A 15,368-nucleotide genomic window follows, 5' to 3' on the forward strand; every position below is an offset into this window, starting at 1 on the left:
TTTAATCAAGGCCCTTAAATCATATATATATACATATATATATATATGTATATATATATATATACATATATATATATATAAGCAACGTTAAATGAACTCCACAAGTTTATAGTTCTATATTTATGCATCATACATATGTAACAATAACAAAGAAAAATAACCATATATTTGAAGGGAATAGGGAGCAACATGGAAAGAGTTAAGGGAGGAGACAGGAGAGAGGAAATGACATATTTTTAAAAATGATTTAAAAACTAAGTTTTTAAACAGGACTTCATCTTTCAGTTATTCTATACATGAAAAAAATTATATAATTTCTAACGCCTAGAAACTGTCAAAATTTAAAAATCACTTAAGATAAAAACGAAGTCAAGGAAAGTGGAGCAAACATGACCACAACTACCACCACCACCACCACCACCACCCCCACCACCACCACCACCACCACCCCCCGGCAGCCCACTCATGCAGGTGAAATTAAAAATCACTTTATAAAAATAAAACATACCTCAATATTCCTTTCTACCTGTCTGACTTTTTCTGTGGATTCTTCCTTACCCCTGAGAAATTGATTGTATTCTCGGTTGCGTTCAAGTTTCAACCTTTCCTTTATAAAACCAATTGAAAGGCAATGTTAACTTCAGCTCCGGGGAGGAGGGAAGCCTGTCTACGAAAGCAGAGGCATGCACATCAGAGCTCTTAGCTCTCCTGATGATTTTAAGGACAAGGAGTCACTGAAGAGCACAAAAAGGGACCAGAGCAACACTGTAGCTCTCCAAGTCTCCGCTGCCATAGCAAATACACGTGAATATGTGCTGTCTGACTCATTAACACAGGAAGTCGATAACAGACTGCAGCTACTCCAGTTATAAACCATCCTGATTCTGTTTTCCTGGTGCTTCGCAGTGTCATCTCCCTCCTGTAACTCCCCCAGACCACCAAAATACTTAGTACTATTTTATTCCCAAGTTAAAGAAAGGCTATTAAATACAAACTGACAAAAAATTATATACACAAACTAAAATACTGTAATAGAACTGTTCTGTTCAAATATATTGCATTGGGACATTTTCTTAAATCCTAATATGTTCAATTTCACTGAAACAACACAAGCTAAAAGAGTAAATTAGGTCTGCATTTTGAAACTTAGTAACTGTCCACTGTGTCTTACATACTAGTTAATGCTGCCACCATCTCCTAGACAATCAGTGGAGGGAGAGAAACACAGTTGGCCCAGCATGTCTACCCTTTCACACCCACATACGTCACTGATAACTGTATCACACAGACTTTGTGGCTCACATATCAATGTTGAGATAATAAACTGAATATTTGAATAAATAGAATACAGAAAAGAATCATCACATTAAAGAAATCTATCACATTGTATCATGAATGTTTAAATTAAGATTAACTCAACTAGGGGTTGGGGATTTAGCTCAGTGGTAGAGCGCTTGCCTAGGAAGTGCAAGGCCCTGGGTTCGGTCCCCAGCTCCGAAAAAAAGAACAACAAAAAAAAAAAAAAAAAGATTAACTCAACTAGAAATTCCCTAACTCTTTAAAAGGTTATACTCAAGTGAGGAGAAATAATGTCATGAAAGGTATATTCTCTCATGATTCTGCAGCCCCGGGAAACTCTTACTCCTGTCTACCTACCTTGGCAGATAACCGATCACCAATAGGAAGAGAAACTCCCAGAGTAGATGGGTCTGTTTCACCAGTAGATAGGAAATTCTTCTGTATATATGCACATTAAAAATATACATTAGCTAATTGACTTTCTATGTTTCAAAATTTCTTTACATTCTACATTCTAACCCACTCCGTAACACACAGAAGGTTGGAATGGAGGTGGATTCAGAGACTAGAGGTCTAGAAAACACACAAAAGTGACTAGGAAAACGACTCTTCAAATCAACTCCCTGAAAAAGAGATTCAAGCTTTAACTTAGATTTGAAACACATGCCTATCTCTTGAATCAAGGTGATTAAAGCATGGAAAGGTTTGATCTTTTCCAATTCATATTCCTCTAAGTATGTATTCTTCATTCTTTTAACTTCTTCACCAGTATCTTTATGAATGCCTGGAGTGTTTTGTTTTGATGTTTGTTATAGTTATCTCAATAAATATACGCACAGAATCCCAAAACTAAACTTTGAATGATGTTGCTTGTGGGTCTTCCACTCATGTCCACTAAGCATTCATTAGAGCATCCTGAGCATCAGCGTGGGCGTCAAAGACCTAAAACTCAAGCTTCTACAACTAACATCCACACATACAGTCACACAGCATGACCAAGTCAGTCAACCTCTCTGATACACATTCTTCTATAAAGTGAGAATAGCACCTGTCCTACACACAAAGGATCAAAAAGGATTCAAAATATAAAGTCTCTTTGAACACTTTAAATAAAGCAAATGAAAAAAAATCTTTGACTACTTAGACAAAAATGCTAAATAAGTCACTTAGTTTCTCTGCTTTGGTCTCTCCACCTCTAAAATGGGCGACATCATCTACAGTACTACAGCATAAAAGCCAAACCAGTAGGTGCTGGCCTACCTAATTTCTTGCATGCATGAAATCATTAAACAACTATTGACCATTTAATGCTTTCTAGTTATGACTTTAAATGTCAAGAAAACAAGATAAGCTTGTGTCCCTCTAGTACTTCAATAACAAGACAAATAATGGCAAGATAATACACTGTCTCTAGAGTAGCATTTTGTTAGAATCATGGCACGTTTGATAACAGACTGACTGTCTATGGAAATAAGTGGACTGTATACAATAAATCAAGAAACTAATAAAGTCTCAATAAATCTAAAGTTACAAAAACTTATCTGAAAGTTAGTATGAGACTCTAACAAGCTTCTCTGTTAAAAGAAACTAATAAGGACTGGTTGGATTCTAACTCTGCTCACTACCATGTTGAAGTACCCTATACACCTAATCATTTCATAGAAAAGCCTCTGCCCCTGTCCCCTGCTCCCTGCCCCCTGCCTCCTTGACCCCCTAATCCCTGACCCCTGCCCCTACCCTGACTTGAGTTCAGTGGACTATAACTCTATCATACACTAGGGATCCATCAGGTCATATTTGCTGTAATCAACCTAAGTTACTGAGTAAATAAAAAGCAAGCTATAGAAAGTGCAAGCTTCTATAGTAAAAGAATGAAAGCAGTACTCATGAGTTCCTTGTTGGACTGCTCTATGATGTTTTTAACATGCAACAGGTAAGTACTATTTCAAAGTGAAAACAGCAAGTAGACAGCCAGATAGAAAAGTTTAAGATTCAAGAAAGAGCTTATGAACAAATGAAATTAAGTTTACTGACTCAATTTAAAAACTGTTCCCTGGGGCTGGGGATTTAGCTCAGTGGTAGAGCGCTTACCTAGGAAGCGCAAGGCCCTGGGTTCGGTCCCCAGCTCCGAAAAAAAAAAAGAACCAAAAAAAAAAAAAAAAAAAAAAAAAAACTGTTCCCTCTGCTCAATAAGAACACCCACCATCCTTCACTCTAAAACTAGAGGTGTGTGTTCTTTAGCGGTTCTTCCTAGCAATGGTTAACTTGAAGCTTTTGCACTGTTTTGTTTGTTTGTGTATTGAGACAGGGTTTCTCTGTGTAGCCCTGGCTGACCGGGAACTTGCTCTGTAGACCAAGCTGGCCTCATACTCAGAGCTCTACATCCCTCTGCCTCCTGAGTGCTGGATTAAAGTGTGTCCCACCACTGCAGGCTCAGTGTTTTGTTTTTGAAACAGTTTCCTACTGTACTTCAGGCTGACCTCAAGCCTACAAAAATCCTCCTGCCTCCGTTTTCCTAGTGCTAAGCTTACAAGTGTGTACAAGCACGCCCAGTGTTATTCTTTTGTTGTTCGTGTTGTTCATTCCTTCTCCCCACCAACTTCTTTTGTTTTTTTGCAAGGTTTCATGTAGCTTAAGCTAGCCTCAACACTGCAATGGATCCAAGGACGGCTTTAAATTCCTGGTCCTCAACCTCCACCTCCTGAGTGCTGGGATTACAGTCCTATCCGCCGAGCTTAGCTTTTCAGTATTAGTAGTCACACAATTTATCAGTCTGAAACTATAAGAGACCCAAGAACAAACTTGGAAGTCATATCTACCCCAAGACCCAGGGAAATCATAGCTTTCTCTCCATGCCTATGTGCTTTTCTTCCTCTCCATATCCATGTGCTTTTCTTGTTTTTAACTCCTACCTCCCCAGATATCACCCAAAGGTCTTAAGAAAATATCACTACTTTACAACTGTACACTTAATAACCCATCACAAAAGCAACTTCAGGGTGATGTAAAGATTTGAGCTCCCTTGGTCACTTTCACTTCTCTTTTTAAGAAGACAATTTCCTCTCATGCCTGCTCGTGACTATCCATCCAGCTCAAAATGACTACAACCATCGCTGTGGGACTGCCAACACAGTGATCATCCCAAGCCTGCTGGGAAGCTGTTAAAGAAACAGGCGAAGGGTTCCATCGGTCAAGGCCCAGAATGTTTCTTTTGTGTGGTCTTAGGCCTCGGGCCTTTTGCATGCAAAGTGAGCGCTGAGCCACACTGCTGTATCTTTAGCCCAGATTGCTTTTTGACTGATAGTGGGAAGCCAGCTGTTTCTGAGAAGGGCTGGTCGGCCATGCTCCACCTTCAGCTAGCCTTTCTATCTTGCTGTTGCCAGAGACAAGACTCAGTGTCTGATACCTCACACTCCTCCTAATCCTCCATCTGCTTTTCATTCTTCCACCTTTCAGAACCAACCACCTTCCCAGTCAAGCCTTACAAGCTGAACCATGTTGTTACAAAATATGTCCAGCACCCCCATTCTTCTTTTCCTAATCATACACATATGAATAAGAACTGGGCAATCAGGTGTGAGATACAAGCCTAGGAAGTCAAGCTAGAGCAGGAACGATGTGGCATGCTAAGGAATTAGAATGTTTATTCAAAAGTTAGTAAGGAGACAAATATTTAATCGCTTAGACATAGGATCGTTCTAGAAGGCATCATAAACAACAGACTGGAAATCAGTACAAGTGCAGTTAAGATGTAGATGTGTTTACGTTAATGAGTCTCGAACAAGTACACGTGGCTATGGTAAAGCGATATCCATCCCCCATGAACAACATTCACCACAGCCTGTCACATGGACTGCCTTTCCACACCCAGTCCTCTCTCCATCCACATCACTACTTCTCGGGCCTCTATAAAAAGGCTTGGAGTATCTCATTCAGTCCACATCTCTCCTCAGTCTATATTCTGCATTTTAAAGCTTTTCCTATTTTGTCTTAGGAATATTCAAATTCTACCTATTCTGTAATGCTTTATTTGGCTATCTTGCTATAGTTAACATTTTCTGATCTTGATGAAATATATCCACAGCTAAATCCTAAACCCCTTGCAGATATGATCTATACTTTATTTAACTACTGGTATTTTTAAACATTAGTTAGAGTGATCAAATGTATGGAATTATTTGTAAATAGCTTGTAAAAGTATTAACTGGTGCTCGGTTTCCCCACATAAATTAACAAATATGATCAGCTTGACTTGGTACAAAAATATCAAGTAATCCAATTCATGATAATACATAGTTCAAGACATTTTTAAGTAACTTGACTGTTTATACTGTCAGCAGTATAAATTGTAGAACGAAAACAGACAAGCTAAAAAGCAAGCGCCCAACAGTTGAGGACATTTATAAGAAAGCAATGAAAATAAATGCAAAGCAGAGATCAAAGTCATGGCCACCTCAAGCGCAATATGTGGACTGCCATCTTGGCAAACGCAGACACAGAGAGGAGCCACAAAAGCCTTGAAACACAGACGAAGCAGCTCTTCTCCTTGATTGGAATCACATTAGTGCAACTGATTATGAGCTATCATACGTTTTAAAAACAAACTAAAAGAGAACATCATGCAGGCAACCCTACCTTTCTTTTTGCTTGTGTAATGCCCTAAAGTCAAGAGAAACAAACCATTGATAACACGTATTTAGTAAAGTCTGTTCTTTCCAATTACAAGTCAGGCAAAGACACTTTGAAACAAGTATGTATAAAGCAATGGAAAAGCCAAGAGTATTGTGGATGAACAGAAACATGACTGCTTAAAGTATTTTTATACCTATAAGGGAAACTACACTATACAACATACGATAAACCTATAGTTATTAGATAGTTTGATAACTGCAAACAGGTCTCCTAAATAAAACATTAAACCATAGAGCAAAGCTGTCAGTGCTGCTGAGATCTGAATAGGACATGTCCCAAAGGCTCCTGCCGCTGGTGTGACACTCTGCAAGGTCTCACCTTGGAAACTGACTGGTCAGCATGGTTGGAGGAAGGGGACACATCACTGAGGGGCTGTTTCTTTTTTTTTTTTTTTTTTTAAGATTTATTTATTTGTAAGTACACCGTAGCTGTCTTCAGACCAGAAGAGGGCATCAGATCTCACTACAGATGGTTGTGAGCCACCATGTGGTTGCTGGGAAGTGAACTCAGGACCTCTGGAAGAGCAGTCAGTGCTCTTAACCGCTGAGCCATCTCTCCAGCCCTGAGGGGCTGTTTCTTATCTCCAGACCCTTGCTATGTGCCATGACTTTCTTTGTTCAGCAGCATGCTCCTGCCACAGGCCCACAGCTGACCCCAGACTGCACCTCTAAAGTCTTTTCTCTCACACTGTTCTTCTCAGACACTTTGTCACAGTGATGAAAAAAACATGACTAAACATTGTAGTTAATAAAACTGTTAACAGCGCATTTATACACTTATCAAAAGAAAAACCAATTACTATGTAAAAGCCTTTAATACACTGTGGGGAAGAGTGGATATGCTTCTGTAGACAAAGATTGCTTTATAGAAACAACCCTGCTTACCAGCGGCTCATCTCACTGAATATTAAAATCTACTTCCCTAGTAAAACACCCTCCTGTGCTGGAGACTAAGCCCGGGGCCTTGCTGCTCCAGGAAGAGTCTCTTATTCCACAACCCATGTTTTCACATTTTTCCACCAAGAATTAATTATTTTCCACTAGTTGGCCAGACATCAACACTTCCCAAAAGTAAATTTTAGGAATAAATTCAAACAGACAAAATACAACTCATTATCAAAACAATTTACCTGAGTAAGATAGCGTCTATAATCTTGTCTCAATTCTTCTTTTAATTTATGTTTCTTCTGTTCATAATCTTCTCCAAGTGGTAAACTTAACCCATAATCAATACCTAAAAAAGAAGACAGCTTAAGTCACAGATTCCCTTTCAAATCAATGTCAGTGAAGTTCTCCCTCCTATAACAAAGCACATGAGGAATGGAATCAGGTTTCATGTTCTGAATGCTTCAGTGGGAATACACAGAAGTAGTGGTAAATATTACTCCCACCTCTGACCCCAAGCCAGCCTGTCCCCCGCCAGAACATTGTATCTTGTGTCTCCTTCAGAGAGCTTATGTACACACATTAATGTTAGGTTACTGTATATGTAACAATGTATACAAGTGTATATAATTTCCCTTCTGTAAATTATCATTTAGCATGCTGTTTAATTGCTCTTCTAGCCCAAACTGGACCTGAACTTCTGATTCTCCTCCCTCCATCTCCCAAGTGAACCAGTTTAAATGTTGCTGAGGATAATGAAAATAGGCAGTTGTGAAGCATTCTACCTACTGGGCTACATCACCAGCCTAGCTATCTTGTTGTCCAGAAGACAGCGAAATTAATGTAAGAAATATAATTTGCTTCATTTAATTTTAGTTTAATTTCTAAAAAAACAAATTACTTTTTATATTTTTTTTAGTCAGCTAAGAATAATAATATGTCATCTTTAGCAATCAAGAATATTTTTATCCTTAGTCATCAGGGAAATGCAAATCAAAACAATCCTGAGAATCCACCTCATACCAGTGAGAATGGCTAAAATCAAAAACTCAGGTGACAGCAGATGCTGGCGAGGATGTGGAGAAAGAGGAACACTCCTCCATTGTTGGTGGGATTGCAAACTGGTACAACCACTCTGGAAATCAGTCTGTAGGTTCCTCAGAAAATTGGACATTGAACTACCTGAGGACCCAGCTATACCTCTCTTGGGCATATACCCAAAAGATGCCCAAACATACAACAAAGACACATGCTCCACTATGTTCATAGCAGACTTATTTGTAATAGCCAGAAGCTGGAAAGAACCCAGATGCCCTTCAACAGAGGAATGGATACAGAAAATGTGGTACATCTACACAATGGAATATTACTCAGCTATCAAAAACAATGACTTTATGAAATTCATAGGCAGATGGAGGGAACTGGAAAATATCATCCTGAGTGAGGTAACCCAATCACAGAAAAACAGACATGGTATACACTCATTGATAAGTGGATATTAGACTAAAAGTTCAGATTACCCAAGATACAATTCACAGACCACGTGAAGCTCAAGAAGGACAACCAAAGTGCAGATGCTTCAGTCTTTCTTAGAAGGGGAACAAAAATATTCATAGGGGGAGATATGGAGGCAAAGTTTGGAGCAGAAACTGAAGGAATGGTTATTCAGGACCTGCCCTACCTGGGAGTCCAATCAATATAAATACAGCCATCAAACCCAGACACTATTGCTGATGCTAAGAAGTGCATGCTGACAGGAGCCTGATATAGCTGCCTCCTGAGAAGCTCTACCAGAGCCTGACATATACAGAGGTGGATGCAAGCAGCCAACCAGTGAACTGAGAACAGGGTCCCTGTTGGAGGAGTTAGAGAAAGGAATGAAGGAGCTGAAGGGGTTTGCAGCCCCATAAGATGAACAATATCAACCAACCAGAGCTCGCAGGGACTAAACCACCATCCAAAGAGTACTTAAGGACAGACCCATGGCTCCAGATGCATATGTAGCACAGGATGGCCTTATTGGGCACCAAAGGGAGGAGAAGCCCTTGGTCCTGCCAAGGCTGGACCCCCCCCAGTGTAGGGGAATGTCAGGGCGGGGAGCAGGAAGGGGTGGGTGGGGGAAAGGGGTTAACATTTGAAATTTAAATAAAAAAATCCAATAAAAAAGGAATATTGTTATAAATGCTTATTGAGGTCAGGAGTTACTTAGGATGGCAGTCCCAAAAAATTTCATCCATCAATTCTAACTTCATTCAATGGTTAGCTTTTGTATATGACAAAATATATAGAATATAAGACTTGACATTTACAAAAACAAACAAAACACCAGGCATGGTGGAGCATGTCTTTAATTCCAGCATTTGGAAAGTAGAAGCAAGAGGGTTTCTATGAGTTTGAGACCAGCCTGGTCTACACAGTAAGTTCCAGGACAGCCAGAAGTACATGGTGAGTCCCTATATCAAAAAAACAAAAAGTAAAATAAAATAATATTCCCAGTTTTATTTTATCACTTTTCCTTTTTAAGATGGGATCTCACAGAGCCTGGCTGGCATTAACTCACTCTGTAACAAAGGACTGGCTTGAACACAACCGTCTTTCCTCCAATGTCTCTACAGGTATGCACCACAATGCTGGCTTGAAATTTGCTGTTTTAAATATCTTTTAACTCCTTTAAAGATACAGTTCAGTGGTACTACATATGCACATATCCACTTACACACTTCATCATCCCTCAAAGAAACTGTAAATGGATGGCAATTTTTTAAATTTGAATTCTTTTTTGTTGTTGTTGTGGTTGTTGTTTTTGTTTTTTGGGGTTTTTTTGGTTTTGGGGTTTTTTTTTCCATTTTTTTTATCTTTATTAACTTGAATATTTCTTATTTACATTTCAATTATTATTCCCCTTCCCGGTTTCTGGGCCAACATCCCCCAACCCCTCCCTCTCCCCTTCTATATGGTCTTCCCCTCCCCATCCTCCCCCCATTTATCACCCTCCCCTCAACAATCACATTCACTGGGAGGGGGTCAGTCTTGGCAGGACCAAGGGCTTCCCCTTCCACTGGTGCTCTTACTAGGCTATTCATTGCTACCTATGCAGTTGGAGCCCAGGGTCAGTCCATGTATAGTCTTTGGGTAGTGGCTTAGTCCCTGGAAGCTCTGGTTGCTTGGCATTGTTGTTCATATGGGGTTTCAAGACCCTTCAAGCTCTTCCAGTCCTTTCTCTGATTCCTTCAACTGGGGTCCCGTTCTCAGTTCAGTGGATTGCTGCTGGCATTTGCCTATGTATTTGCTGTATTCTGGGTGTGTCTCTCAGGAGAGATCTACATCCGGTTCCTGTCAGCCTGCACTTCTTTGCTTCATCCATCTTATCTAATTGGATGGCTGTATATGTATGGACCACGTGTGGGGCAGGCTCTGAATGGGTGTTCCTTCTGCTTCTGTTCTAAACTTTGCCTCCCTATTCCCTGTCAAGGGTTTTCTTGTTCCCCTTTTAAAGAAGGAGTGAAGCCTTCGCATTTTGGTCATCCTTCTTGAGTTTCATTTGTTCTGTGCATCTAGGGCAATTCAAGCATTTGGGCTAATAGCCACTTATCAATGAGTGCATACCATGTGTGTTTTTCTGTGATTAGGTTAACTCATTCAGGATGATATTTTCCAGTTCCATCCATTTGCCTATGAATTTCATGAAGTCATTGTTTTGGATAACTGAGTAATATTCCATTGTGTAGATGTACCACATTTTCTGTATCCATTCCTCTGTTGAAGGGCATCAGGGTTCTTTCCAGCTTCTGGCTATTATAAATAAGGCTGCTATGAACATAGTGGAGCATGTGTCTTTGTTATATGTTGGGGCATCTTTTGGGTATATGCCCAAGAGAGGTATAGCTGGGTCCTCAGGTAGTTCAATGTCCAATTTTCTGAGCAACCTCCAGACTGATTTCCAGAATGGTTGTACCAGTCTGCAATTCCACTAACAATGGAGGAGTGTTCCTCTTTCTCCACATCCTCACCAGCATTTGCTGTCACCTGAGTTTTTGATTTTAGCCATTCTCACTGGTGTGAGGTGAAATCTCAGGGTTTTAAATTTGAATTCTTATAGAGAACTCACAGTTTTAAATTGTATAACTGTAATATTTAAAATTCATCCTCTCTGGGCAGTGAGATTGACTACGTAACCATACTCAAGACAGCAAACCTGACAACCTGAATTTAATTCCCCAGGCCCATGCAGCGGAAGGAGAAACTGACTCCCTCCCAAAAGTTGTCCTCTGGCCTGCACACGTGGTGTATGCATGTAAACAAGCAGACATAGTCTTTCAATCTTCAGGGAAATGAAAAGGTTTCTAAGGGTAGAGATGTAGCTTAATTGGTCAGATGTTTGCCCAGCATACACAAAACCCTAGGTTCAATCCTTAGTACTACATTAAAAAAAAAAAAAAAAAGAAAAACCACAGTGTGCTATTCCACAGCTGTAACCCAGAACGTGGAGGCAGAGGCAAGAAAACCAGAAAGTTACAATCATCTTTGGCTACAAAGACACTGAGGCCCGCCCAAGGCACATAAAACCCTGTCCCCCAATCCAAAGAAAAATAAATAAATATAACGAGTTAATGAGAATTTGATACTCTATGTGCAACAGAAAAATAGTTGAATTTATAATGTCATGAAAGTACTCCTGTTTATTTTATTCCTTACAACTCAAGGCATTATGGACACATGCAAATGTCATCTGTTTTTGTTTTACATCACTGAAGTCAGGATGAAAAGCCAAGGTTATTTATGTATAAATGCATGCCTACTGTCTTATAAAACACTAAAGTTACTTTCCACTATAACACTGTGACCTTCTCTTGAGAAAAATATCTGGTCTATTTAATTCCTTGGTGATTAAGAGTTTAGCAGGCAGGGACAATCCATACAAAAGCAACCTAAAACATTCCCTCTTATTTCAAACAAAATAATGGTTTCATTATGACACCTTCCAAACTGCATCCCATCTCTCTCGTTCAGACAGGAGTAGGCACATGGAACTAAAGGATAAGATCGACGAAAACAAAGACATGCAGTACTCAACTTTTTTACACCCAACATAAAATAAATGTACAAATGGACCAGGTGTGGTAGCACACACGTAATGCCAGCACTCTGGAGATGAAGGCAGGAGACCAGAAGTTTAAGGTCACTATCATCTGAATGGGGAGCCCAGGGCCCATCTAGGACACAAGATCCTGTCTTTAAAAAACATAAGTATGGGGGTTGGGGATTTAGCTCAGTGGTAGAGCGCTTGCCTAGCAACCGCAAGGCCCTGGGTTCGGTCCCCAGCTCCGAAAAAAAGAAAAAAAAAAAAAAAAAAAAACATAAGTATGAAAATGAATGTATAAATGAATGACTGGGCAGCAGAAGAAATGAGACGGGGGGCAAGAATGTCATCTCTCCTGGTTCTTAGCAGCTCAGTTGCAGAGAAGATGGTAACCAACAAGTGAGCTTCATGTCCTGTTACACGCGGTCACAAAGGACGCTCTGTGATGTCAAGGAGAGAGTGACAACAGTGCTGCCCAGTGGTACCTTCCTCTGGGACCAGCTTTCCCAGCCTGCTGTTGCTGGAAGTCTCTCTCACTGGTCTCTTATTGCAACTGTTAATTCTATCTGCAGGCCTCTCTGGAAGAACTGTAGGGTACAGTTGTAACATGACCATTTATCAATTACTGACCCTATTAAAAGTTCAACTTTATTAAGAGCATTTCATCTTTACAAAGCGACTACTCCAAAACTGAAGCAGATTGAAGACTGTAAGTTTAAGGCTTGCCTGAACTAGAACAGACTGAACCAGAGCCCAGTCTGGGCAACTTTAGGAGAAAAAGTAAAGAAGTTTTTTGTTTTTTTTGGGTTTTTTTTTTTATTCTTTTTTTCGGAGCTGGGGACCGAACCCAGGGCCTTGTGCTTCCTAGGTAAGCGCTCTACCACTGAGCTAAATCCCCAGCCCCAAAAGTAAAGAAGTTTAAGGATTTAACTCAGTAACAGAGAACTGGCTTACCAGGCACAAAGCCCTGATCCTATCCCCAATATGCAAAAGGAAAGTAGATTTGGTTTCCACTGCTAATTCAAATACTATGTGTAACACTGTCTTAGTAAGTAACCATACAGAATACTTCCTATATTATTAGTAAATCTACTATAAGCTGAGAAGGGTAGTACACCCCTTAAATCCCAGTATTCAATAGGCAGAGGCAGTGGATCTCTAAGTTTGAGGCCAGCCTGGTCTATGTAGCAAGTTGTAAGTCAGGAGGAGCTATAAAGTGAGACCTAGTCTCAAAGAATAAATTAATTAATATATACATATGTATATATTTTTAGGTTTAGTCAACATAAAATACCATCTATTTTATTATCTAGTACTAAAAACCTTATATTGTTAGAAGTGGGTCATTAAAAAACAAAGGGCCTGGTGACATGAGTTCAATCTCTGAAGCTCACAGGAAGAGAGAACCAACTCCAGTAAGTTGTCCGACACCCCAGCCTTCTATGTTTCCTGCACCCCACATTCACACAGCCATACATGCAGTGATGGTAATAAAGTAAAATTTAAATGAATAAAATTGACTATACAATAACATAAATATTCATCTCTATAAAGCAGTAACAGTGGCCCCTAACCCTGAGCTAAGATACAGTGAGGCTTACATGGCTGCTGTTTCTGATGATTCTAGGGGCAAGAGAAATATAAGTGTCATTTAAGGTCACTTAAAGTGATGTCATTTTAAATAAGCATCAGTGACATTGACAGTTAACATTATGTTTCAGGACCAACAGTCAAGAAGTATTAGACTTCTGTAAAAACTGTGGGATAAAAATATATTTAAACCTAAAGCATATAATCATTTTTTTAATTTGCCCCCTGAGCAAGCACTCACAATGGACGCTATCTGAAATGAATTCCTATAAACGCATTTACTTCCTTTCATAATGTACTTCCATGAGAAATCGCTTTGTAACAAAAACCAGATTACAGGTAGCTACAGCCTCTGCACTGGCAGGTGACTGTCAAAGTCTCAGCTGCAGTATTACTGCAAAGACCCACTGGACTCACAACGCAAGACCAGGAGTCAGCATGCTCATCTGCAGGGAGGTAAACCAAATAGTAAGTATCCACAAGAAATGACAATACTGCTGGCATCAATAACCTCTCTTGGTCAATCTGAATCTTTACCCTCCACTTACCATAATCTAAATTTTAGAGCAATACAAAATTCTTCTGCCACCTCTTTTCTTGTATTCTTTTTAAATGACAAAACATGTACTTTATTTATCTTTTGGATAATCTTTCCCAAATACCCATAAAATTATTTTGAAATTTGTTTCTTAAAATCAGTCAGCCGTGTTGAAATCAGCCAAGCACTGTTGCAGGATATCTGATCACACTGTGACTCCCGGGATTGTGTTACTTGCTGAAAACAAGTCTCTAGTTGTGTGTCGCTCGGCCTTAGCACACGCTCTGGTTGGAATGCAGATGCCTTCAGCACACACATGTAATCCCAAACACTGAAGGTAAAGTCAGTTAGACGTTAGAAGCACCCATGTTTAAAAGTGATGTCTGAGTGGCAGAAAAAGTAATGAATCAGAGAAAAAAAAGACAAAATAGAATCTGCCCAACTCTCACAGGAAGAGAGAGGAAGCTATGTAAGAGAACAATGCAGAGGGAGAGAGGAGGAGGCAGGTTTACCAGGAGAGACTTACAGAGACTGGCTGAAGAGAGAACAAGCTAGACACAGGTGAAGACAGAATGAGCCAGAGAAGGAGAAGGAGTTAGAAGATTAGAATGGATTGCCAGAGTTAGAGACCAAGCAGAGAAATTCAGGGGAGGCCAAGAGAGAGAGAGAGAAAGGCCAGATTGAATCAGTCAGCTTGAAGAGGAGCTTGCGCTGGAACAGCTGAATTTAGAGTTCAGAAATAACTAGGAAGGGTAAGGTGTGGTACATCTACACAATGGAGTACTACTCAGCTTATTCAACAACAAGTGTCAGAGGATGAAAACATTACAGGCCTAGATCACATTGTATAGAGGCTAGAAGCTTCCTGGACTAGGCCTAGGTTAGAAAATGGAAACAATTACTTCAAGAGAATAAAAGATACATTAACAAAGCATAGTGAAGTGCATCAATGGCCCCAGTACTTGGAAGCTGAAACAAGACAATCAGAAGTTCAAGGCCATGACCAACACAGTAAGAGCCTCAAAACATTAAAAGCAAATAATCAGAAAATTGGACATTCCACTACCTGAGGACCCAGCTATACTTCTCTTGGGCATATACCCAAAAGATGCCCCAACACACAACAAAGACACATGCTCCACTATGTTCATAGCAGACTTATTTATAATAGCCAGAAACTGGAAAGAACCCAGATGCCCTTCAACAGAGGAATGGATACAGAAAATGTGGTACATCTACACAATGGAGTATTACTCAGCTATCAAAAACAATGACTTCATGAAAT

At 39.8% G+C, this 15,368-nt stretch overlaps 1 protein-coding gene across 41 annotated transcripts in view; it reads right to left on the reverse strand.

The window, feature by feature from the left end:
* Positions 1 to 15,368, reverse strand: part of Cspp1 (centrosome and spindle pole associated protein 1) — a 115,228-nt gene that overhangs the window by 71,592 nt on the left and 28,268 nt on the right. For 22 of the 41 annotated variants that reach the window (XR_005504467.2, XR_010066406.1, XR_005504468.2 and 19 more), the window contains exons 4-7: positions 7,121 to 7,224; positions 5,935 to 5,958; positions 1,657 to 1,737; positions 509 to 607 (exon numbers count right to left, since the gene is read on the reverse strand). Coding sequence is in view for 33 of the 41 variants with exons in the window: in XM_039110193.1 (XP_038966121.1) it covers positions 509 to 607; positions 1,657 to 1,737; positions 5,935 to 5,958; positions 7,121 to 7,224 (308 nt within the window). In the remaining 8 variants the exon portion in view is untranslated. Of the gene's footprint in view, positions 1 to 508; positions 608 to 1,656; positions 1,738 to 5,934; positions 5,959 to 7,120; positions 7,225 to 13,556; positions 13,576 to 15,368 lie in introns of those variants that run through there. The other 19 variants (XM_063287886.1, XM_039110201.2, XM_006237777.5 and 16 more) reach the window with 6 other exon arrangements.

This window comes from Rattus norvegicus, chromosome 5, assembly GCF_036323735.1.
Source record: "Rattus norvegicus strain BN/NHsdMcwi chromosome 5, GRCr8, whole genome shotgun sequence".
Lineage (NCBI taxonomy): Eukaryota > Metazoa > Chordata > Mammalia > Rodentia > Muridae > Rattus > Rattus norvegicus.